The 27,493-nt window shown below is 38.8% G+C and overlaps 1 protein-coding gene across 1 annotated transcript in view; it reads right to left on the minus strand.

The window, feature by feature from the left end:
* Adgrv1 (adhesion G protein-coupled receptor V1) overlaps positions 1-27,493 on the minus strand; it is a 509,614-nt gene that overhangs the window by 381,000 nt on the left and 101,121 nt on the right. The window contains exons 42-53 of the mRNA XM_035440478.1: positions 26,205-26,467; positions 23,790-23,965; positions 23,159-23,283; positions 22,182-22,339; positions 21,941-22,087; positions 21,525-21,632; positions 17,245-17,509; positions 16,397-16,519; positions 8,805-9,027; positions 8,272-8,476; positions 4,032-4,178; positions 515-770 (exon numbers count right to left, since the gene is read on the minus strand). Coding sequence (XP_035296369.1) covers positions 515-770; positions 4,032-4,178; positions 8,272-8,476; positions 8,805-9,027; positions 16,397-16,519; positions 17,245-17,509; positions 21,525-21,632; positions 21,941-22,087; positions 22,182-22,339; positions 23,159-23,283; positions 23,790-23,965; positions 26,205-26,467 — 2,196 coding nt within the window. The remainder of the gene's footprint in view (positions 1-514; positions 771-4,031; positions 4,179-8,271; positions 8,477-8,804; positions 9,028-16,396; positions 16,520-17,244; positions 17,510-21,524; positions 21,633-21,940; positions 22,088-22,181; positions 22,340-23,158; positions 23,284-23,789; positions 23,966-26,204; positions 26,468-27,493) is intronic.

The raw sequence follows: 27,493 nt of genomic DNA on the forward strand, positions 1-27,493 counted from the left end.
TGACTGATCATAATCTTTTAGAATGTTTATTCAACAAGGAATATGAGTAGTTATTTAGGTAAACATTTCAGCACTCTAAGACAGTAAGGACTGGCCACTGTACACACCACAGGGTGAGATCATCCTAATTGCTGTTTGGGGTGACATAATTAATACCTCAACACCAACTTCATCCCACATTGTAGCTGACTGTGCCATACACCTACTAAAAATACACAGGAAATCTATGTGTGGGATGAGGACAAGTAAAGAAACAAGAAAAAGGAAAGTAAAAGCCAATCCCTGCTACTTAAGCAGCTTAAAATTAACATTAAAGTGTGCTTTTAGAAATTATAAATACTTTAGAAACATAATTGCAAAGTGACTCCATAAGTTTAAATTAATTAAAAAGGAATACAGTCTACCAAACTGAAAAAGTGGTATGAAGAAAGAAATTTACATCCCTTTCTAATATTGTAATGAAAATGTCCAAGGAAAGGTTTTATTAGAGCTTATGAAATCTTACCAGGCTTACCTTTGGGCTCTTGCACTCTAGTAAAGAGAGAATCAGTATGCCAGCCAACCACACCATAGGGTGAGTCACTGGGCAGGATGGTTAGCACAGACATGCTTCTGTTCTCATCTATAGTAGCACCTTTGGATGGATCTTCAACCCCCTCTGTGACAACCCGAGTGAGTGTCACAGTCACAGCCTCAGATAACTCTGGAAGATCATCTGCAATAACAGTCACAGTGATTGTAGACAGTGCCTGGTCCTCTGTGAATGAAATCTAAAAATAATAACAAAAGAGTTTTGTTTATGTTGGGATTAACATCACATCATAAAATATCAATTTCTTATTTTCTTTTAATATGACCATAATTTATAAACCAAAGATGATTCTGCAATATAATATGATTTACAAACAAATCAGAGGTCTTTTATATTAAAACTAGAGGATTGTCTGAAAGGAAGTAAAGCATTTTAAAAGTGAGTTAATACTTGCAGTCAAATTGTCATATCATGGAGCCAACTTTTCATTATAAGTACAAAGTGTCTCAGGAATCATAGTGGTTGATACTATAAGTAAATCTCTAGAAAATAAAAGAGTGCTTTACCAGTTTAAATGTTTTTATCTACAAAGCTTTTGCAGTAACTGATACTACAGATGGATGCATCATTTAGCAATGAATACTGATTGAAAAGAGAGAAGAGAAAGACAACAGAGATGCAGGCCACAACCTCCCTCTTTCCTTTCTGCTTCCATTGTCTGATGTCAAATTCAAATATGCTGAAAGCATCTGAAGTCCTTGCTAACAGAGATCTGCCCCCTTCTTGGATGCCATTCCTACATCAGTTATCTTTTTTTATGAACAAACACAGATTCATTACTTATTTAACTGGAACTTCCTGTTTTATTTATTTTTTTATCAAAATAGCCAAAATGTAGCACCAAAGAGTCCATCCGGTAGAGTTTGGCTCCCATCTTATATCTGTGAAATCTTAGGATTATGATCATAAACTTTGGGTCTCAAGCATCAGAGTTGTAATGTTATCCAGATCAGCAGTCTAGGAACTGTCCAAACTGCCTGAGGTGTATTATATCATGGGCATTTCATTTGGAAGGTGCACTTGGCCTTCTGACAACATGAACACATGGTATGCTTTGAGGAATCCTTTGATACAAATCAGGATTCCATTGATACAAATAAAATACTAAGTTTTTTTTAAAATTACTTCCTTAGCCATTTGGTGGTGGTACATGCCTTTGATCCCAGCACTCTGGAGGCAGAGGCAGGCAGGTCTCTGAGCTCCAGCCAGCTTACAGCGTGAGTTCCAGGACAGCCAGGACTACACAGAGAAACACTGTCTCGAACAACAAAAACAAAAGAAAAGAGGTAGTTCCTTAAGGCTCATGTTCTGCATGAAGGTTGTGGCTCCATGGTAAAGAGCTTGCCTAGCATGAGTGGCACTCCAGAACCTGGAGCACCATTCATCCTAATATCTATTTCCAAATCAACTATTCAAATTACGATTGCAGGCTGAGGCCTCTAGCTCTCTTATGAGCCATGCCTTTCATATATAAATGAAGTTTTATTGGGATGCAACCAAACAGACTTGATTGAACACAGTCACTACCTATAATAACTGCTCTGTATTACCTGGCACAACTGTACTATGAAGGCACAGTAGTTATTTTTAAAAAAGAACAAACAATACATAAAATCTGAAGCATTTCCCATGTGACCCTTTACAAAAAATATCTGATTCCTATATTGCATAAAAATAACTCTTTCAAAAATTATCTCAAGGAAACAGGCAATTACATTTTTTAAATGTTAATCATATTCATATAATAAACTAGAGAAATATAATTTAATCATACAGAAACAGAGATACAACTAGTAGTTTTGTTAATTTGCATAGAATTGAGTGTAAAATACAAGAGACTACTAAGACATCCTTAACACATCGAAGTGCCCATCATATTTGAAATGGTAAGAACCTAGAAATGATAAACTGTTATATACATTTTTCCAGGAGATAATTTCATAAAAGATCCTTTAAATAATTCTTTAGAGAAATATTTGGGGGAAAAATTGACCTATGAAAACCGGAAACACATGAGGTCATGTTCCTGCAAAAGACACCTTGTAACTTCTCTGTGACTCAACTAACTGTTCCTTTGGTCATTCTGATGACATGTTTGAAACAGAACACCAATTTTAGGCTAATCTGCATAATGGGTAACGTGATCCTCAGCCCAGACCCATTTTGTGGCTGCTGAGCCCATTCCTCAACTAGTGGGAACAGCAAATTCTGTGTTTACCTTCAGAGACAGCCCCCAGCTTTAGCAAATGGCCCTTAAGTCAACCCGAACCTAGAGGCACCCTAGGACCACTGCTTAAAGAAGGATAGCAATGGATCAGATCTGATCTTGGGATGGCAGCCAAGCACCAGCTTAGACACAGAACCCTTCCCCAGAATCACCCTCCACTGGACCTGCAATTGCCTGTGGATCTGTTGAGAGCAGTGCACAAAGGTCCTAAAGCCCACAGATCTCCAGAGAAACCAGGAATGTTAAGCACAGAAGATTGTCTTTCCAATGGGAAGGATGAAAAACCTGTTCTTCCATCCAGAAAGCTGCCAATTGATTAGCAGCATGGTGATCTGTGCTATCTGTTGGACCAGGCTATACCAAGCTCCTACAATCAAGACTAGAGGTAGCTAGTAATCCAAGTGACCCTGACAGCCAGAGGCTCCCCAACTTCCCACAACCAGGACCAGGACCCTTAGGCCCTTAAGCTACACAGGTAGCTATCTCTAGAAGCCATTTTCTTGGAGGAAATGACACTGAGTTGAGTAGTTTCAATGTAATAGCACTTCCTTGTGCAATGGGGATTGTATTACATTGGGAAAGGTTTTTTCCAAACTATGCTGGGCTTAAATACATTGGAAATAAACTGCCTGTTATTAAACTCCCTGAAGTCTGATCCAAGTTGACAATCTGGACCAGGTTTTCATTCTTTCCTCTCCACAGGCTTCGCTTTCCTATATGATCTGAAGGAACCCCCTTAAGGCTTGACATTTCCCTCTATATGTTCCTACCTTCCTCACCTCCATCTGACTAATTCATGGAAGCCTCCTGCTCACAGCTGTCACCTCAGTTTACTCACAGCAAATGGAAGCTTGTCCACAGCTTTCATGGACTTCTCATTTGCCTATTTCCCACAGACTTGTCCTCTAACCACTGTTTTCTATCTGGACACATTTCCTTCCCAGTTTAGCTCATCTTATCCTTCTAATACTGCAATGCAATTTGGCTGACTCACATACTGAACCTCAAAAGGGTTTGCTTTATGTACAGATAGTTTTTCTCTCATAGAAAAAAAAAAGCAGTAACAAAACTATGCTTAAATTGCACCCTACTCTGTGGTGATTAGCAAGAAAAAGTGGTCAAACTCCAATATTTCCTCCAGCAGGCAGGATTTGATCAGTGAATGATAATTGTAATTTCTAAGTGTCTTCTGTGATTCAGGGAACTACATACCACTCCTGAGGTAGGAAATACATCACTGATACTTCCAGCTGCTTCCCATGCTACAGTTATGCGGCCATGTGTCCCTTTCAAGCGTTCAACATTCAAGGTTACCAGGCTGTCTCGATCCATTTCTTCCACTTGCTTATGCAACGAATTCTGAAAGATGCACAGAAAGGCACAGGGATTCCTTGAAATACCAAAGCAATCTCTTCTTTGTTTTGCATTACTACATATTTGCAAGGTTCATAATTCTGAACAATGGGAAACTAAATGAAACACAACAGTCATGAACAGTGATGGAGTGTAAGGTGTGCTCAGGCCTGTGATGCCCAGAAGACAGGAAGACAAGTGTGGCAGACTACATAGGGCAACTAGCTCAATGAGCAAATACATAAATCACCTAAAGTCACAACAAACCATTCATCTTATCGAACTGCGTTTATGTTTGTCTTCCTGACATATATTGACCAATGGGCATATGTTACTTTATGCCTAGCATACATTGCATTGACAGGTTTGTAGAATAACAAGAACACAAACCGGAATGACAGGGAAAACTTTTGCCTCTGTGTAAAGGCCCTCTAGATCTCCCTCTCCTGTTAGCAAATTAAGAGTTAGCCCTGGAAATCTCCAGTACCACACCCAATGCCCCAACATCATGAGAATTGAGATAACACTCATCTCTGCTCACTTGCTAATGTATCTTACACTTAAATCCATGTCCTGTGAAATAGTCAATTAGCTGACCTATTTCTTTTGATGATGTTTCGTTTCTTAGCTCACGGTCTGTGCAACTGCTCTTCCTGCCAGAAAAGGAAATCCCTTTGTGTTGTGTCATGATTCCTTTTCCCTACCCATCCTTCCCAGCCATGTTTCTTCGTTTGATTCTAACATCTACCACTCCGTGACTGTATCACACACAACACCTCACACTAGCTACTTAAAGACCTTTTCCTCAGAAGGAATACTCTCACATATGTCCAATCTTCATGTGTCATGGCATGAACTTATGTCTACAGAGTCCATGATTAAGAATTGTACAATTGTGTTGGCTAAAAGCCCCTCCTAATGCTTTAAGTTTATGATTTTGCATCCGGCCATATTCACAGTTGGTGACACACAGCTCTACGTGGACACAAATCCCTTCTTTGAAAGCATCCTCCATTTCTCAATAAGGCAGTCAGAATAAAGATGCTTTTAAAAAAACTATTTCCTGTAGAATTTCCCATGTGTTGTTAACAATGGCCATCTGAAGAGACCCCTCCTTAAAGCTTACAGAAATGTTAATTTGAATACAGATCTAACCCAAGAAGACATTTCCCACAGCTGTTCAGTGTTATGTTACACATGTTTCAAAGTCACAAAACTGTGCTTAAGGTGAGCAAATTTTCACAAAACATCAGATTTTAAAATAGGCACATAATTTATTCAGGGCTCCATGTTCTTCATTACTGATGGTTAGGAAGATGAGACCTTCACACAGCCAGAAGATGTACCAGAAATTCTACTGAACCTCATCTAAAGGTGGCTGTCCAGATAGGTGATTCGTACTGTGGGACTCTGCTAAGGAATCCTATGTTAGGCAGGGCCTGCAGGAACTCCAGATCTTGCCCAGAGGCAAGAATGAAACCACAGGGGGTTTGTGTATCTAGACAAGCTTCCTAAGAGAAGCTCTGGGTGAGAGGGTGGAAGGAGCCTATGCAGGTTGTCACCTCTCAGGTTCTCAGCTCATTACCCCCAGCCTTGCCCTTCACATTTTTCAGAAGCACTGGGAAGCCCTGTGTTATCGTCACCCCTGGACAATGACAAGCTCCACCTAGTTGTCCAGCTGTAAACATAGCAGCCTCCAGCTCATGTACTTTTTAACTTTAATAGAAAGAAACTGGTAACCCATAAATGTCCCAACTCTAAGTGTCCTTAAGAAGAAAAGGCAGGACATGAAGGTTCAGATGGGGGCACCAGTTGTCACCCACCCCTTCTGATAAGGTGTCACCTGCAGAGAGGCCTGAAGAAGTAATGAAGATGTCAGCATCTTGTACAGAGGGGTTTTATTTCTGGATCTCCCTAACACACAGTTCAAATCCTAAAAAGCTGCCCTATACTATGTGTGACCTACTGTCCACATATGACCCCTGAATGGTTGAGATTCACTGGTCTCTAAATGTAAAGACAAGGCAGTAAAGAATGTAAAATATTAAAGCTATAGTATTTATACATGTTGAAATCACAGCATTCTGGATATACTCAGTTAAATAAAGTATTCTATTTAAACTGGTTTTCTTTCTCTGTTTCTTAAACTGGCTTGATTCTTTCTCTCTTCATAAATGTGTCTACTAGGAAACAAAACTATAAAATTATCCCTATGCTCACATTCTATTTCTATTCAGCCTTCTCAGGTTTTTTTCCTGGTTCAGGGAAGGGCCAGATTGGAAAACAGTGTAATCTGCCCCCTACAGGCAGATTCAGGAAATTCATGCACAAACCTCATCCCCCTATACCAGCTTTTCCCACAGTTGTCCCCAAGGAAGTAAAGGGTAGATTCATGCTTCCCACAGATCCATCATGTGATAAGGGCTTCAAATTAATGTCACTTTCCACTTAGAATATTTTCACAATACAATAGCTAGAATGAACCTGTTCAAAGCAAATCATGGACTCCTTTCCCCCAAAGACCAAATTCACTGTCACTGAGTGGCTTATCCAGGTTCTAACACAGCAGGTCTGGCTGCTAGCCTGCAAGAGCAAAGCTCAAGGGGCTGACCACCAGCTGGTGTCTACGAATTTGGTTTTCAAGAGGTCCCTTCAGTCCCCTTAACTAAGTGGTTCCTATGTACAAACAGTTCATACAAATGATATGGCTTATGATTTATGCTGGAATCTGTCTTCCTTCTGGGATCCTAAGTTTTGAAACATGTAAGGGTGTAAGACAGAGGGTGACCAGCTTGCAATGGGAACCCTGGCTTTGAGGCTGTACTAGGATTCTCCGAGTCTCTGAGTGGCCAAATTCTACAAGTGTTGCAACAATACAACTCAAGGCCAGGAAAATTTGGTTTGATACATTCTATGTGACTCCATGGATAAACAACTCTTAGAATCTCACCCCTGGTTTCTTCTGGGATTTCCTCATGAGTATTTTCCATATGTGCATGTACACAAAGATGGGTATATATGTAAATATTTTGATATATATCATTTATATATGCATATAATACACATACATAATATATTACATATAATATATAATATGTGGTATATGCATATATAATAATAATATACATATCCATAATATATGTGTATGTGCACGTGCACACACACATGAACACATAGCCACTAAACACCCAGTACTGTGAACATCCCTACTGAGTCACTGAAGCTCTAGATGGTCATAGGGACTCTGAAAGCATCTGGCAGTAACTGGACTTGAATAGGAAAACATTATTGTAACAACAACAGGAGCTTCTGAGCAAGCAGAACAAGGACTTGGCTTTCCAATGATAGCATGAAGAGGGCCATTAGCCCAGTCTGAACCATGGTAACACAGAGTAACATGCAGCCAACCCACCAGCTCCTGGTCTAACTTTGTAGTTGCTGTGCTCCTGGTGGTTAAGCCTATCTCAACTAGTGTTTCCTTACACATGCGAGATGCTAGAGAAAAATACAGTAGAGCTGTTAATATAACAAGTTAGTACAACTCAATACACTTTGAGGATAGAAATAAATAACATAATATGAATGTCTATCTTTCTTCTCATTGGTAAAGGAATATGAAGCCCAAGTATATGGAGAAGATTTTTAAAGTTCATTCCTTGAGGGAAAAAAGGCAAAGGCATCTACCTGTGTGTAGCACAATGCCTGTACAGCTATAAACCCCCCACTACTTCCTCATTTGATGTTATATGTTTATGTGTCATGTGAGATATAATACACTGTGTAGTATATCTAGATCTGTTTCATTATTACCTTCTGGTTTTAAAAGTCTTTTAAAAGATAGTACCTGAAGCAAAATATTGGGACAAGACCAAATGGTAATGTGTCATAGTCAAGACAAGTAAATAGGCAAAAACCAAACTAGGACATGGTATCCAGAGAACCCAGGGTTTACGTTTATAAAGTGTAATGTCAGTAGAATTCACTTTAGAATATGGAAGGAATGAGACCAGGCAAGGGAAAGGATAAAGACTGTCATTCACTCCTTAAAAGCTTATTCAACCTAAGTTGTCAACCTGACAACTTTGACTTTTAAGTGTACCTGGGCAAATGCTATAACTCCATAGGCATCATCGTTCGATAGAACAGTGACTCTCACGTAACTATTAATGCCAATCTCTGCTCCTCCTTTTGGATTCTTAAGTTGAACTCTGAAGGATTCTTCTTCTTCTGGAACTGTATCATCAAGGATGTTTACTGCTATGATTGCTTCTTTGTCACCAGGTTCAAATATCAGTTCACCTAAACTAGCATAAGAAACACATATAGAAATAAGATGATGATGATGATGATGATGACCAATTAATGATATACATAGTAGTTTAGTCCCAAAATTCTTATCACCCTGAATAACACTGGTCTTACAAGGATCAAAACATTTCATAAACAAAATTTTCATACAAAATATTTCTATAATCCTGATTAACTTGGTAGATGAGATACTAAAAGTATGAATGACAGATTTCCATCTTACTAACAGCTCTTACATTTTATGTAAATCAGTAACTGAGTCAATGAGATGGAGGAATTTGGTGTCATACAAATCTGTGGTGAGATTAAAAGCATTGAACCTACCTAGGAATAAAGTCAGACTGGCTGGAGATGTGAGTCAGCTCACAGACATGCGAGTGAGGAGTTCCCACTAAAGCAATTAGAGTTTTGCTTGAATTGAGCGACTTTACTGTAACAAAGGCTGCATCGTCAGCAGCAGGTGCTTCCACAACAAAAGAGAATTCACTCAGCTCTGAATTCCAGCAGTAAAGAGCAGACTGCTCATGGCCAGTTAGAAGTATGTGGACTGGAAGAAGGAAAGAAAAGGAACAGACTGAAGTGAATCCTATGCCCACACACGCTCTCTTCTCAGCTTCAAAGCAAAACCTTTCCAACTCTTGAAGCTCCACACTGATTTCCAGACTAAAGCAAAAATGTTTGTTTTCAAAACAACAGGATATAAGAAATTTTGGGGTGTTGACCAATTCAGCTTAACAATGTGCACACATCTGTTCAAGAAAAGAAAAGTCACTGGCTGATAAAACAAAATGGATTTTTTGATTCATTTGTGTCTGTCTCTACACTTATATAAAAGTAACTTTTCAAAGCAAAAATCACTCATTGTATCACCACCAAATATTTCACTTTCATATTTTCTTCTCTAGTAACCATCACATATGTTTATAATTGACAGCTGTAACAAATATAAACAAAAGTTCTAAATCATCCCATTCCATAAGAAAAACATGGCACAGCATAATGAGCTACCGCTTAGTATTCAGGTTTGTAATCGTTTAAATTTTTACAGATTTATTTTGTGTGCATGACAGTGTGTGTGTGCGTGCACACCAGGGTGGACATGTAGGTCAGAGCACAGCTCTCAGGAGCTGCTTTTCTCCCCATCACATGGGGTCTGGGATGAAACTCAGTGGCAGCAACAGCCTTTACTCACTGAGCTACCTCACCACCACAAGTTTCTAACTCTAATATATGAGTTCTAATCTGTATAGCTGTTATTAACTATACCTAATAATTCCTGTCTATTGAGTTTTTCTTGTTGTTTAACATTTGAAGTTCTCAGCATTAAGTAGAAGCAAAATATTTGCTTTCATCTGGCAAATTATTAAAGATACTTAATCAATTCAAAGATATGAACGAACTTATGACACTTTAAACATACTCTGCTCGAGCACTTTTGATGCTACCAGGCCTCATGCCTTTGTTAATTCACAGCAATGGCATGCATTTGCAGCTACATAGGCTAGGAAAGAGGTGGCTTCAAATGCTACATATAACACTAACCACTCTTCAGACATAAATGGAGTGGGGCTGGGAAACCATAGAGAAGTATAGGCATATTCTAGTGTTGACTGACACATTCTGAAGCACAAGGATGGTAAGCATTAAAATAACTGAGTGAGCATTAAAATAACATGAATCCTGAAAGGCCGACAACCTTCTAATATGCTACCCCATAGGTTACAGTGGGAAACCTAACATCCTGACTCTCAAACATCAAAAACTCTTGGTCGTTTGGCTAGAGTTAATATATTAATTAGATTAACTAATTTAAGTACTGTTGCATGTTACTAAGACTTTCATAAATGTAAAGATCAGAAAAATGTTAATATATTAGAATCTTTAAATGGCAAATATTTGCACAAAGTTTTGTAAAATTACAAAAGATAACAAGCTCTATCATGACATTTAAAAAGCTTCCCTTCAAAGTGGTCAACAAAGAGAATCTCCTTATCTTTGTCTCTATGTCTCTAATTCTGTGTCTCCCTTTTTCTCCTTTTTTCCCTCCCTCCATTTTTCCCACAAAAGGCACTATAAGTTTTAGGATAAAGATAGCAATCCTTTAACTCCCCAGCTAACTGAAGTAATATCTTTCTTTGTTCATGCCTCTTGCCACTGTTTCCGCACTGCCTGTGTTCAGATTACATTGGGCTCTTGCTGGTTGCTTCCAGAAAGTACATGCTCACTGCCACCGCCTAAACTCTTTGTACAATTTGGATGCTTTGCCGAAAGCTCATCTCCAGGTCACTCTCTGCCTCCTACTTAATCCATAATTCCTAATCCCATGATTATTGAAGAAAGCATGTCATAAACCAGTTCAATTTCTTGCCAATATTTTATTCAATTATTTCCTGGAAATTATCTCTTATAGTTACAGTCTTTATTGTCACGTGTGCACGCATGCACGCATGCACACACACACACACACACACACACACACACACACACACACACACACACACACTCTTTATCCTACTACACACTACATTTGCAAGGCAGAGACTTCATGTGATTTGAGCTGCCCTTGTTCCCACAGGCTCTGCCACTGTGATTGTCACCTTTAAAAAATCTATTAATAAAGTAGCAAAAAAAAAGAAAGAAAGAAAGCAGCAAGTCTACATATCCTTGCAATATTTGTCCTGTTCTTTTTCCCTCTTCCATTTTCAGAAATCAGTCATCGAACCAACCACAGCGTTAATATGTGAACCTATGCCCCTGGCTCCGATTTAACATTTTTAATAAAAACATTTGACATATACAAAATAAGAACTCCTTTGAAAATTCTTGAATGCATACTTTCAGCTTTCAGGGACTTATAATAGCTACTCTAAGTAATTTCCTACAGTCTTTCATGCCTCTACCACTTCAAATCACAGAAACAAAAGAAACAGAGAGACCTCACAATGGGCTCTTCATAAAACCTCTGGCAGAATTTTCCCTGAATTCTTTTGGAAAATGCATCTATTATATATTTTTTAAATCTTTAAAAGGAATTCTATAACTTCAATTAACAACCCATACATGCAGTACACTTCTTTAAAAACACTCATTAGACAACCATTGTGAATATCAATAAGTGACTTGAGTAGACAGTCAATCCATTTGAAAACCTGAGGCACAAGAGAAGCAGAAATTAAAGGCCGAAAACTAAAGAATAAGGAAAAAACTGAATGAACATAACGAAAGATACATATTCTATTCACTAAATCAGTTGTTGAGCAAATAAGAAAGCCAGTCTCATTGTACATCGCAGGATAGCATCACAATGCATGTCCACTGTGAGTGCAGGGAAGGGATGGGTCAGGTCTCCAGGTATAGAGAGACAAGTGTGGAGGCTGGAAAGCCACACAGTGGACCAAGTAAAAATTAGAGGATATACTATGAATGCAGAGGCTAGGAGGAAGAAACATGGAAACAAAGGAAATTATGTTTTTCTCTCTCAGTAAGAAACATGGTTAAACAAACAAACAAACCAAATGAGAGGAAAAGCCCTCATTCAAGCTCAAAGGTACAGCACCTAACAGAAAGCAAGAACTAGAATTCCATGAAGAAGCAAAAGCAGATTCCTGAAGTCTGTGCTAATCCTCCCAACCTCCTATCATTTACTCTGTGTGTCTGCACTGCACAATCTCACCTGTCTCCAAGCATCAGAGTCTGAAATCTAAACCTCTGATTTCCCCCTATTCCACTCTACACCTCTAACCACCTGGGATGTTTTGCCATTGCTTTGAATTATAGCCACTAGAACCACCACGCTGGTGATTGCTTTCAGTAGATGAATTTTTCCCAAAGCCTTTCTTAATTTCAATACTAAAAGCCTCATAATTGTCAAAGCATGGAGATTTTCTGAGTACATCTGAGTAGTCAGAACTCCTAATGAATGCTCATCGCTGTATCTCTTGTTCACAGATCTTTTGTGCAGCTCAGGTCCCTTCCAGCTTGGACGTTCTTTCATATGCTCAGAGAGAGCTCTTACACATTTCATTCCTATTTCTCATACCAAAGCCAGATGACACTGTCAAAGAAGGTCTGTGACCAGCATTTGCCTCTGAAATGCCTTTAAGGACATCTCTACCGAAGTCATGCTCAGACTATGAGCCTGGAACTGCTAAGAGTCTGGGACACTTAGATAACCTGTGAGGGTCAAACTGTTTCTACAGTAATTCAGAGATGCCATTTGGCTACTTGACACACTCCTGAGTCTATGTGACTGGTTATGACAAAATGAATCCAGATGCAGAGAGACAGATAACACTCGATTTCTCTTCTATAGGCTATGACCCTTCATATGAAATGTAAAGGGCTAGAATGTTTCAGATTTCAGAGACCTTTCAGATTTTTGAATACTTACATATATCGACAAAATGTACTGAGAATTAAACCCAATTATAAACATAAAACTCACAAGTATTGTGGTGCACACCTTTAATCCCAGCACTTTGGAAGCAGAGGTAGGTGGATCTGTGAATTCGAGGCCAGTCTGGTCTAAAAGTGAGCTCCAGAATAGCCAGAGCAATGTAGAGAGACCCTGTCTCAATAAAAAAACACATAAAATTCACATTCCATCTTGCATTATGGGTGACAGTAATCTTACACAATATTTTTAATTAATTTTATGCCTAAAGCAAAGTGTTGTGGGCTTGATTTTTCACTTGTCACATCACTTCATATTTCAGATGTTCATAATAAGAGCACTCAACCTGCATGAGAGTCTTAAAAGACTGAACTCTTTGAAAAAGAACCTACAATGGGGCTAAGGGCAAAACAGACCAGCAGGCTTGCATCCCAAGCCTTCCAGCCTGAGTTCGATTCCCAGATTCCATGCAGAAAAGCAATGGGGTGGCTTGCTTCTGTAGACTCAGAACTTTACAGTGTGATGGGAATAAAACTGTCCTTGCACCTCCACATGCAACCGTGCCATAAGCTCACCCATCAGTGCACATGCATGTGTGCATACATATACAAATAAATAAATAAATCTTTAAATAAAAAAATGTCTGCCATGTTGGTTGCCAAGGGCTTACACTACAGAAAATGGAAGCAGGTTGATCAAAGAGTAAGATCTTCAGCTGCTGATAATTTCTGGAGATCTCATTATACAGGGTGGTAACTGCACATCTAATAACGAGTTGAAAACTCAGAATATCCTAGGAGAGTAAAGCTTGAGTTTTTATCACATACACACAAAGGCAAATATGTGACTTGATAGGCCATATAGCTTAATGAAACAATGATTTCACATACATTTGAAAGCATTACATGGCACACATTAAGTACATGCAGTGCTTCTAAGTCACCCATACTTAAATATAGATAGAAAAAAAAACAAGTAATCAAATTAAAAATGACCTAGATGTTATCTAATAAGCCAGACATTAGATAAAAACATCATTCTTCTCAGAAATGCTTCTGTGAGAATTGTTTTTAGATAAGCATTACAGGGACTAAAGGGATGACTCCACATAGGAACACTTTCAGCACAAAAGAGGTCCTGAATTCTGATCTTAGCATCTGCATAAAAAGGCCAGGCATGGCCATGACTGCACACACCTGGCAATCCTATAAGCTGAGCTCTGTGGGAAGTGGAGACAGTTGTATCTCTGGGACTTGCTGACTGCCAGTCAAGCTCCAGGCTTAGTGAGGGTCTCTTTCTCAAGGGAGTACAGAACAGGACAACACACATCCTCATTAAGTTTGCACACACACACACATATACATACCTGCACATACATGCTACATACACATACATATGTACATATATACATATGTACATAATTCATACTTACAAAAATTAACAAAATAGATAATTTAAAATACTATAAATATGAAAATACTTTGTGAATTTTAAAATAAATAAATATGCTTCCAAATGTCTCCATTAGCTTCTAATACAATTAGTCTCAACATATATAACTCAGACAAACAAATTTTTTGAGAACCTTGGGTATGTAACACTAGAAAGGTCCAAAGACCAAGGACTGTCTGATACACATGTCTGAAGCAGTCCTTCCTTGTCCAGACTTCAGTAGGAATTCCTACAATTGGTGGTGCAATGTTCTGCAGTCAACTAATGGTGCCTTCAGTGTAACAAAGACTCCTGTTGACTTCCTCCTGTGTCAACAGGGACCTCTGTCCAAATGTTCCAGACAATCCACACTATCCCAGCTTAACCCTTCCACCACATAGCTGACCAGCTCCACCCAATGTGCTGGCCTGGATTAGCATCTTTACTACATTTTTCTTTACTTCTCCAAATAGATGAGCCCTCTTTAAAAAGCAAGGAATTCTTGTAACATTGACAAAGATAATATCTCACTTTCAAATACGTATACTTCAGTTCTCAGCAGTATCCCCATGTCAATCTAAAATAAGACTGGGTATTGGTTAGTGAGATAAGGAAGGTTATCTAACAGCAAGCCTGATGACCTTAGTTCAGTCTCTGAGACCTTCATGATGTAATGAGAATCGTCACTCACAAGTCTTCCTCTGACCTTCACATATGTACTGTGGTACATGTACATTCACATACACACACAAATACATAGATGTAAAACATAACATTTATCAAAGCAGGAATGTGGTGCACCTACACATCAAGCTTAGATTGCCTGCTCCTCTTGGAACCTCAACAGGAACTGTGAGTCCCTCCAAGGGAACACAGTCCCTCTGGAGACAGTTGACAGACACCTTTCGAAGAGGTCTGGAGAGAAACAACACACACACACACACACACACACACACACACACACACACAGGCTTCAACTTCTGCCACTGGCTCAAGCGACTCCTAACCAACCCTGAGATTCCTTTGGCATTCAGCTGGCAGAAACACCACAGGTTCTCACTAACAAACTTTGCTTCAGAAATCAATGTTTCAAAACATGGTTTATATTTCATGTGTGTGGATTTAAGTACCGAGAGGACTTCCAAATGGACCAGGAGACTAGGAGAGTGAAAGATAGTAGAGCCCAAACCATAATGTTTTCTGCCTGTGAAAAAAACAATAAATGAAAATATGTGCTATATCCTTACACATACTTTTGTATTTTAAAACATATTTAATGTCTTTTCATTTTTTGCTAGACAAAAGAGACAAACCACAAGGTTAATGCACTTTTTCTTCACTAACATTTCCTCCAATGCCTGCTTCTCTATTATTCACAAACATAAATTGCCCATTTTTAAGGTATCAATCCTGGGGCTGAAAAGATGGCTCAGTGATTAAGAATATTTGTTGCCCTTGCAATGGACTCAGATTTGATTCCCAGAATCCACACTTTGGCTAACAACTATCAATAATCCAGTTCCATGGTATCTGTCTTGGGCAGGTTTGTCAACTTGACACAAAGCTAGATATATCATATATCAATTATCTTAATAATTGAGAAAATACCTCCAAATATTGGCCCGTAGCAAACTTCCATGGGAGCATTTTCCTGATTAATGATTGATCCAGCCCACTGTGGGCTGTGAGACCTGCCTTGAGTTTCTGCCTTAACTTCCCTCACAGATGGAGTATGATCTGGGAGTTGTAAGGTGACAAACCCTTTCCTCGCCAAGCTGCTCTTGGTTTGGTGTTTCATCACAGCAACAGAAACCCTAAGACAGGGTGTAATGCCCTTTTCTGACTTCCATGGCAACAAGCACACACACACACACACAATATAAAATAAAACACAAAACACATAATAAATCAGAAAGCATCAGTGTTTTTTGAAACTATGGGCCTTCTGGATGGATTATTATAAAGATTTGATGGTATACTATTACTAAAATGGTTTCTGAAAACAAGCTATTCTGTCTAAATTCAAAGAGAATGGAGTCGGTCTGGCTTCCCACACTGATTTAAGATGGGCTAGCAATAGAAAAGTCCTTACCTATTCCAGAAGCTGGTGTGAAGGAACGCATTCTGTTAACATTAGCAAAGTCCAGGGACTGGAAATATCTGAAAGATGACTGCCCCATCTCCCAGATAAAAATGTCAATTGAATTTTGATTTCCTATGAGTAAGAAATAAAAAGCAACAAGCTGTACAAAGAAAATGACAAAACTTCACAATAAAACTATAGTAAAACATTAAAATCAATTAACAAAAAATTTTCTATAGAATATATATATTTTAACAATGCAACTTGGCATGGAACACTGCAAGCCTTTTCTGTTTTAATCATGTGAAGCACACACACACACACACACACACACACACACACACACACACACACCGTGATATATTCTGTCACATGAAGCACACAGACACTAAGACACACCAGGAGACATAGTCTATCATGTGAAGCACACACTAAGATACAACACAAGAAAGAACAGAATTAAATATGTATTCTTATGCAGATTATACTGTGAATCAGTTTTATAAAAAAATCACTAGACTCAATCAGCTCTATAAATTTCTCATGACACTCCAAGTACAGTCATATAAAATTATAACTTTTGGAAGCCTGCCTATCAAATCTTTATGCACCTTTTACACATTACCCACCTACTCGTCATCTTATAGGAATATGAGTTTAAAATGGTGGTTTAGCACAGCACAAGACCACAGGTATAAAGCCTTTTTTGGCAAAACCCATTTCTAACTGACATTAGTACTCTCAATCAAAAAGTCTATGGATCATCAAAAAGGAGACAATTTCACATAAAATGGACAGCATAATGCTATAGCTTTGGTAGTAACTGTGCATATATTACAAACATCATATTTCCTCACCTAGAACAGTATTTTTGGCAAAAAGTAAATAAACATCATCGCCTGAAGACAAAGCCTCCACTTGTGTTATCCCGCTGGCTGATACTTCTTGAAAGTCAGTAAACAGACTACCAGACCATGTGAATAAAATGGCATTTCGTGTGACAGTAGCCTGGGAAATGGCTAAGAAGATAGAGCCTCCTCTGTGGAACAAGGCCATGCTCAGCACACCTCGGACTGGTAATGTCTGATGTAAGGCAAAGATACTCCCAGTCCATCTGAAGACCTGTAGGGAAATTCAAATGCAAAGCTCTTACCACCAGGAATACAGCACCTTTGACAATTTAGCATGCCCATAGGCCCTTCTGTTTAGTTGGGAGGGTAGTGATATAATAGAAAAGTAATGCATTAAACAGTCTTTCTCTGTGACTCTCTTTTTCTCTCTCTCCTCCTTCCATCCCTCGTGTGTATGTGTGTGGGGGGCAGGGTATAATGAATAAAAGAGAAGTTATTTGAGAAGAAATCAGTAGGAAATATATAGGGAAGTAATAGAAGTAGAAAAGCAAAAATAGAAGAAAATTGAACTAAGTCTAAAATACAAAACCATTGATGCCTTGATGTCTTCACCAGCATCTCAAACAACAGAATACAGAGGTATCTTCACCCTATGGTAGAGTCCTATTCTCTGTCCTTATAGTATCTTATAGGCATATAGGGTTTATGGGAGTATCCACAGAGTAAACATCAAAACCTTAAAAGAAAGTTCATAATTACAAGTTCATTCTACAGCCTGGTCACATTTAGAAAGAGTTGTAATACTTAGGCAAAGTTTGGACCTTCAACCAAGCATTAGGCTAGGGGTGATGAATACAGTGGTCTTTTCCATCTAAGAGCCCATCAATTATTAGAAAAGATAATTAAGGTATCAATAAGTGAATAAATGAAGACTGCATGCTGAGACAGTACTGAAATGACAATTATGGTGGGAAGCAGAGAATGCGGATGTCCTGAGGGGGTCAAATTAGACATGCTGGCTCCGAAGACAGAAAGTGTGTCTTGTTTTGGGCAAAGACTAATCTAACTTGAAAGGACATTAAGGGAATGGGGGGCTGGAAAGGTAAGGCAATGCCTTTCTGTGGAATGATGACAATTTATAGGTCAAATATGAGTCTCTGAGACAGTGAAGAATAAGTAAGAAGGGGGTATATTAAGGCAACAGGCATGCTGCAGCTCCAACTTGAAAAATGAGGAAAGATGACAGTGCTATATAACATACAGTCTATATCAAAAACAATCCTCTTCACCAAAGAAACTAGGAAACAAGAAAGACTCTAAGCGAAAAATGCATGTACCCCAGAGAATGGGAATGGGCAGGAACTCCTGAGCTAATTGGGAGCATGAGGGTAGGGGAGAGGGAGCTGCCAGAACGAGAGGAGAAGAGGAGAGGAGAGGAGAAAATGGAGGAGCAGAAATGTTGAGTTTGGGGAAGAATAGAGGAGAGCAGGATGAGAGATACCATATCAGAGAGAGCCATTATAGGTCTGAGGAGAGATCTGGCACTAGGGAGATTTCCAGATATCTACAAGGATGACACCAACTGACAATCTAGGCAATGATGGGGAGGATAACCTAAATGCCCTTCCCCTATAATGGACTGATAACTACTTTTTATGCCATTCTAGAGACTTCATCCAGTAGCTGATGGAAGCAGAGGCAGATACCCACAGATATACACTGAGCTGAACTCTGGAACTTAGTTGCAGAGAGGGAGGAATGAAGATCAAAGGGGTGAGTACCAGACTGGTGAACCCCACAGAAACAGCTGGCTTGAACAAGGGGGAGCACATCGACCCCAGACTGCTGTTTGGGAGGCCAGTGCAGGACCGATCCAGACCCCTGAACATGGATGTCATTGAGGAGGCCTCTGCACTCTAGGGGGCCCCTGGTAGTGGATTAGTATTTTTCCCTGGTGTAAGAAGGGACTTTGAGAACCCATCCCATGTGAAGGGATGCACTCTTGGGCTGGATACATGGGGGAGGGCCTAGGCCCGGCCCAGGATCATGTGGTGGACTTTGGGGAGCCACCGTCAAGGGTCCTACCCTGCCTGGGGAATGGAGAGTGGATGGGGTGGGGGGCAGGTGGGGGTTGGGGGGAGAGTTGAGGGAGGGGAGGGAAAGGGAGAAGGGATTGACATGTGAAGCAAGCTTGTTCCTAATTTGAACTAATAAAAAAAGGAAAAAAATGAAAATTTTAAGTGTAATTCGAAGTTGCTGAACACTTTTAACATGAGGAATAACACAAACCATCATTGTCTCAAAGGTAGCTGTGGATTCTAAACAGAGAATGGGTCTGCAGATGTCAGGGAAGTGTAGAGATGGGATTGAATGGGTTCTAACTGTCTCAGTGAGAAATGATGGGGAGATGCCTTGGGGGTTAATAAGTAGGCAGATGTGCCTGTATTCTAAATATAATCGAGATATTCATAAAAAGCACTTAATGGTAACAATATATAAAAGGATATGAAGAAATAATTAAGCATGGGATATCCTATATTTACTCTCAAATCATTCCACTTCTTTGGGCCACCATTACCTGATAAAAGCAAAAATGAAACAAGTCGCATGGAGAAAATTTAAGTTCAAACCAAAATGTTATGTATCACATGCTTAAAATCTATGTAAATGGGCATGGAAAGAAATAGACAAGAGGAAAGGCTTCATATGTGATTTGGAAGACATTGGCCTACAGCTTGTATGTCAAACCACAGACTTATAAAATTACCCAGAGAAAATACAAAGAAAGAACAAAATAAATTAAAACTGAATGCTACAAAACTCCAAGACATCTCAGTTTAGGAAGGAAGTGGGAAATAACAGTAATGTTTAAGGATGGGTTAGTAAGTAGGGGGAAGAAGAAGAAAGGGAAGAAGCAAAGAGGGACAGATGGAGGAAGGGACTGAGGGACTGAGGGAGGGAAGGGCGGAGGGAAGGAAGATGGAAGGGGGAGGGAGGGAAGAGGGGAAGGAGGGCAAATGAAGGGAAGGCAGAGGAGGGGAAAGGAAGACAAGGGAGGGGCAAATGGAGGAAAGGGTGGGATAAAGAGAAAGATAGAGAACAGCGACCTATGTAGGAGAAAAGATGTTTCAAGTCTGTGGTATGCTGGCTGCCACATGCAATCTCAACAGAGAGCACACACATCCCAGACGACCAACAGCCAGTCATCATTGGTATGCATGAGATGTCATATTAACTACTCATCTTGTTGTTATGATAAAGCACTCTGACAAAAGCACCTTCAGGAAGAGTTGATTTTGGTTCATAGTTGGAGGGTACAGCCCACCACCATGGGGAGTGCACAACAGTGGGACCTGCAGGGAGCTGGTCACACTGTATCCACTGCCAGGAGACAGAGAGATGATGTTCATGCTCAGCTCACTTTCACTTTTCTATTTCCTCCAGAATTGCAGCCTAGAGTAGAGAATTGTGCTGCTGGAGGGAAGGTGGGTCTGCTACCTCAGGCGACCTAATCTAGAAAATTCATCATAGCCATACACAAAGGCTAACCTTATCTAGATTCCATCAAGTTGACAAGGGAACTCACACCCAGTAAGGAGAGATTTTCTCACACCACAGAGACAGAAAGGAAGTACTAGGAAGCGGATTTTTCTCTTTAAACTGGGCAGTGTTTGAACATTATGCTCGCTGTAATAATCCTCAGGAGAGAGAAACGGCATCACAAAGGGAATAATGATGCTTATGAAGGCAAGGAAGGTATTGCTGTGAGAGAACAGGCTTCCACAGACATGGCCCCACTGTGATGGGAAGGGAGAAAAAGGCGGAGTTCAAGGTTATAAAAAGTAGTAAGCTTCCTTCTAGTTCAATTTCACCATTAGCTGAAAACAGAGGTAACAAGCATGTAATGCAAGCCTGAGTGACAAAGAAACATCAAGTAAGCACTGAGATTACAAGATGCAGTGTGCTAGAAAAGTGTGAAATTGGCCATGTGATTCTGAGTGCCCACTTGGCAATGTTAATCATGAGTTTTTAGTGATACCATCTGCTGAGCTGTGATTTTTCTCCACAGTGTTTTTGGATGTGCTATTATTAGAGGTGCTCTGTCTCCTGAAGAAAATCTAATACTTTAACATTAGTCTTCAAAAACTGACTATGCCCAATCAGTACCATCCCACATCACCACCATCAAATTATGGCTTTTGTTACATAAATCCTACAGGCCATATAGGAACAGAACAGATTAGCATGTTTTGGAAGGGGGAAATTTCACTTTAAGAAAATCATACTTGAGTTAACTCGGAATCATTTTTTTGACTTGCAATAATGAAATAATCTTGACTGTCTGAAGTGAAATGTCGTACTTGACAACTTCCTGAAATAATGATGGTCTGCACCTGGAAAAGAGTGGGAATAAACACTTACAAGTCTTTAACAATGGAATAACTAAATGCAATAATAGCATGCATTAGTACATGGCTTAAGATTTGAAAATGTCCTTAATTTGTAGGTTATGCATTTTTAAATGTTATTTGAAGACAGAAACAGCTTTGAATTAGAATACTTGCTACAATGTGTATCAAGTTGCAAAAAGTTCTTTTTTACTTTGACATGGAACATACATCATCTTCCATTTTGATTAATCTTACAATTTTGAATTATACTTAAATAAAGAATCTATAGAAAAAAGGAGATTTTTTTTTACCAGGGATAATTTGAGTCCAGAAGTGAGCTTGTAAACACTGTTAATGGAAAGCTTTTCTCCATCTCTTTCCCCGTGAGTAATGACAAGATAGGGAGAAACACCAATATTAAAGGCCTCACAAGTTTTAGGACTTTCTATATTAAAATCCTAGGAAATACAAACGAAATTAGTAATTAATGCTATATCAGATTTTTCACATACATTTTATTTTGTGTATCATAAAGCAAAAAGTGATGTTTACCTCAACTGGAATGAAAGTCCCTTGCCATCGGTAAACAACTAGTGATGACTTTCTTAACATTACACCATAAACTGAATCTTTGACAGTAAAGAAACACCAGCCAGATGCTGTCTTGTCAAAAAAGCTTTGAAATACAGAAAAGACAACATCCACTCCCCCTAAAACAATAAAATAAATCATTATTTATGTTTATATGAGTGCATATATAATATATGCAGACATGATATATTAATAAATATAATCACATGTGAATCTTACATCATCCGACTTATTACATAAACAGTGAAACTAGTGAACATATTAGAAAGAGGATGATGACAATGGTGTATGCCTGTGTGCCTGTTTGCAAGGGTGTGCTGCATGAGCACACACGAGGAAGCTTGAAAACAGTATCTAAATATAACAATATTTTTAAAGTAGAGATCTATATTTTACAATCTTTTTCAAGTGTATTCAAAACTGAATAATAAGTATGTATTTTAGAGAGAAACATGTTAAAATGACTCTCCTTGAAAGTACTCACCTAGTAGTTAGTGCGTGTGTGTGTGTGTGTGTGTGTGTGTGTGTGTGTGTGTGTGTGTGTGTCTGTGTGTGTGAATATATGTCATGTGTATGCATGTCTGCAGAGGCCAGAAGAGGATGTCGCATCCCCAAAATCTGGAGTTACAGGCTGTTGTGAGCCTCCTGACATGGGGCTAGGAAGAGAACTCAGGTCCTCTGGAAGGGAATCAAGTACTCTTAACTATGGAACCATCTCTTCAGCCCCCACATGTTACAACTCCCAATTTCCCCTTTAAAGCATATTATATTTGCAATGCAAATTTATTTTTATTCCCTGTATTTATTTCTGCCTAGGTCTAAATTCCTGTGAGTTGAAATGCACAATAAATACTGTAGATACAATAATAGAATCAAGTACCTGTTCTGTTGGTAATAGAACAGTAATATACAATTCATGGAAATAAAACTAAACATACTCATGCCAAAAGCTGTTTCAGATACTGTCTCCCACTGTACACTCACAGCCAAATCAAGGCCATTCATACGTGACACATTGAGGTATACACTCCTGTTGGACTCCTCAACGTCTATAGAGGTAGCACTAAAAGAAAAACAAATGGATTCTGGAGAGCAGAAAATGTATAATTTCTAAGTATTTAACATACATATCACACTGCCAGAGTATAACTTAATATACTTGTAAGTTTGCACACCCCAATGAGTATCACAACTTTTATGAATTGAAGAGACTAGACTCCAGTATTCAAAAATATTCACTTATGGATTTTCTAAATAAAACATACAAACGTATCGCTCCGATGTCCTTATCATAATGATTAAATACTGTCACAATACATAGTCAAACAATGTTTCCCTTCCAAAATATCTTCATACATAACTCAGATATCTGATAAGAAATAAATGAAGTAGGAAGTGTTTAGCTTATTAATAAAGTTAGATCCCTTAATTATTTTAAGAAATAAAAATATTTGTCCACTCTAAGGCACTTTAAAACTAATTAGATATTAGCATTCTTCTACATCTCCTCAGTTCAAAAGTGTTACCTATTTTGTTTCAAAATGTTAATGTGTTATTAAAAAAACATACCTATTTTCAACAGCAGTGATACTAAATAGCCCCAAAGGGGCCTGGTTTTGCAAAATGGTTATGAGGGTTTGAACATGGGTTCCTAGTCTAGCACCTCCAGTTGGATTAAACAGAGTGCAGACAAAATGTTCATCCATTTCTGGTTCCGTGTCTAATATGGCAGAGATGTGCAGGGCCTGAAAACAAAATGAAAAAAATAAAGCTAATAGAATATGATCCTTTTGGAGACACACGTGTGGAAAAGTGTACTAAACATTTTTTATGACAAATGTTTTGAAACATGACTTCTATTTACATTTGATTAGCATCATGTGATGACTATAATTGTTTCAAGTTACTACCTTGGGAATTTTCAACCCTGTGATCTGCTGCCCTAAAGTGTCTGCAAAGTAATAGTTGATGGCAATGACAGTAATTGGGGGTGAAGAGATTGCTCCACCAGTAAGAGTTCCTGCTGCTATTCCTGAAAACCCAAACTTAGTCCCAGCATCCACATCAAGCAGCCCACAATGCCTGTAAACCTAGTCCCAGAAGATCGGGTGCCCTCTTCTGGCCCCTAGGAGAACCTGCACTCAAATGCACAAGCACATATAGACCAACACATATACATAACTTTAAAATAAAATAAATCTCTTTTTAAGTTTTCAAAACAGACCAAAACAAAAATAGATTATGATGTTAAATTTCATTTGCTGGTTTCTGTGACCCTTTTGTACCATACAGGCTACATAATTTCATTAACCTCATCCCAAGTCTGTAAATGACTGTCTAGAAGCAAGGGCAGCAGAGTGGGTACAAACTAGAACCAATCAAATGCTTGCCATCAGCAAAACATAAGGGCTTTGGTCTCAGCAGTGGAAAGCAGCACAGAGAACCACCTACTGAGAGGGAGCAATCATGTGGTCCCAGAAGGCAGTGCAAAAGACATCAACATTGAAAGTGTAACCACTGCAAGATCCCATCTACACAGAGCAAATGACCTGGCAAGGCAAGTCTTAATTTTAAAGGTTAGAAAGCCGCATTATCCAGAAAGGGGAAAGGATGGCAGTTATTTAAACATCTTACTCTGAGCAGTGATTGTATATGTACCTACATGCTTAGGGACTGGGTGCCATACAGCTTACATTTTAAAATTAAGACCTGAGAAGCAGTTAAGTTTGTTCAAAATTTATTTAATTTGTTCTAACAATTAACCTTTCTAGTGAACAAATCAAAGTATCTTAAAACTCTAAGATTTAAGGAAAAACATAATTTAAAATATAAAAGAATACTTTTTAAAAGAAAAAATCAAAATACTTATGCTTTAAACTTTTATATCATTTCAAAATTGAGGTGGATCTTTAAAGAAATCAATTAAAGGTTTTATATTTTCAAGAATATAAAAATATTGAACTTGGAAAACATGCTGAAGTTTACTGGAATATAAGGACTGAGGACATATCTGGGCTTGCTATTATTCATAGGCCCTGGGTCCTATGTATGCTACAGAATATAGGAGACTTCTTTCATTATTAGTTGAACTCTAATGCTAAATTACTGTAAGTATAATCATTTAGTGTTGTATTTGGCTTTAAAATGTATAAGCTAATGTAACTAAATATCTTTTAACTGTACCTAAAAAGTAAAGTTGAAGGGCTAATGAGAGATGAGAACTGAGAGATGCTCAAGTGGGTAAGAGCACTAGCTGCCCTTTCAGAGAACATGGGTTCAATTCCCAGAGCCCACATGGCAGTTCACAACCATGGGTAACTCCATTTTCAAAGGATCCAATGCCTCCCTTCTGACCTCCATAGGCACCAGGAACCCATGTGCTCACACACGTATATATGGACAAACACCCATGAACATAAAACTAAATCTAAAGATGAAGATTTAATAAAACTGGGTATGGAAAACAAAAAAGTTAGCATACAGAAGAAGAAGGTTGGCAGGTATGTGGGTTTTGTTTTGTTTTGAGTATAGATTGCATTCATAAGTAATCTCAAATCCAGCATTTTTCTCAACTAAACTGCTCCTATTCTTGTATTCACAGTCCAAAACAAGCAGTAATGTTTGTTCAGTTAAAATGTGGCAGACAGACAAGGATGGAATTTTCCTCTAGCTTATGTTCTTAGAGACAATATAAAGGAAGAATACCATTTAAATGGGTTTAAATTTTAAAATGTGAACCACATATGCTATTTCTTGCACATTCCTTTACCATGTTAACAGTACATTTCCCCACTGGCCATCTGTGTACCCTTTATAACACTGTAACACTAGCCACATATACTAGTGTCTTTGTCTCTTCCATTTTAACAGTGTTTTGTTTAGTTTTGCTTCTTGAGAACTTACAGCACATTTCTGAGAAAATTATTTTTCAGTACTAAAGGCAATTTTGAGTTTCATTAAAGATGTTAATGATTGATACTCTACCTTAGATCGAACACCTTCCTCTAGAACAACAAAGCCTTTGGAAGGAATCAGATCCTTCGATTCTGTTGAGGAGTTAACTTCTGACACCACAAACTGAACTGCCACCGTTCCAAACAGGCCTTGTGCAGGCTCCCGAATGACAATTAATACTGCAACACTCTCTTGCATGTAGAGAGATGTTGGTTCTCTGAGGAAAATGTGGCCACTATTGTTAAAGGACAGAACTCCAGGGCCATCATCATTTGCAAGGACAGTAATCAAAGCTGTTAAAACAAAAATATTCAAGCAGTAACTGAAGAGTGAATGTGTCATAAATCCTAGAGGTATTATGTTCACAAGCGACTTTTAAATCATTATTAACTCAGTTCTCAACATAACCCTTTTCCTATTCCCATGTTACAGAACCTGTGTCAGAATGTACACAGGTACTCCACAGAAGTTCAAAAGCTAGAACCGAACAGAACTGTGGTACAATCCAGGAAGTCAGCTTCAAGATGTTGACTATTCATACATTCATTTTCATATTCATTTATTAGGGGAGAGCACATATCACGGTGTGTGAGCATGTGGAAGTAGGAAGACAACCTGTGGGAATCCACCATGTAAGTGCCAGGGATCAAACTCTGCTTTGTGTCAAACACCTTTACCGACTGAGCCATCTTGCCCCCCAACTCATACAGACTTAAGCATTATCATAGTATCTTTATACATCAGCTGTCACTGTTTGAAAATACAACAGTAAAGGGATATCATTCAAAATAGACAATTAACACAGAAATTAATGGGAAAATATAAGAAACATGCATACAAAGAAAAGCACAAAGTGTTGACTGTGGCCACCTTGTCTCCCTTTGACCCACTCTCAGGTCCCTTGAAGTAGTCCACATTTGTACAATAAGGGCTGGTGCCCCCCCAACCCCCAACACAGCATCAACCCATGAGAGATCCAGTAGGCAGGCCTGTGAGTAATTTATTTGAACAACTAAATGTAGGTGTAGATAGTGACCTGGGCAGGTGGTCATGGCTTATATGAAAAAGCCAGATGAGAAGGAAAAAAGCCAGCTGAGCAAGCCATAGGGAGCAAGACAGTAAACATCTTTCTTCCATGGCCTTTGCTTCAGATTCCAGGAGCCAGCTTCCTGGCTCCAGATTCCTGTCTTGAGTTCTTGTCCTGACTTCTGTTCATGAAGGATTGTAAGCTCTAAGCTATAAGCCCAGAATGCTTCAGTCATGATGTTTATTAAAGAAACAGAAACCAAACTAGGACAGATATATAAACTAACTAAAAG

This window comes from Cricetulus griseus, chromosome 2, assembly GCF_003668045.3.
Source record: "Cricetulus griseus strain 17A/GY chromosome 2, alternate assembly CriGri-PICRH-1.0, whole genome shotgun sequence".
NCBI classification, from domain to species: domain Eukaryota; kingdom Metazoa; phylum Chordata; class Mammalia; order Rodentia; family Cricetidae; genus Cricetulus; species Cricetulus griseus.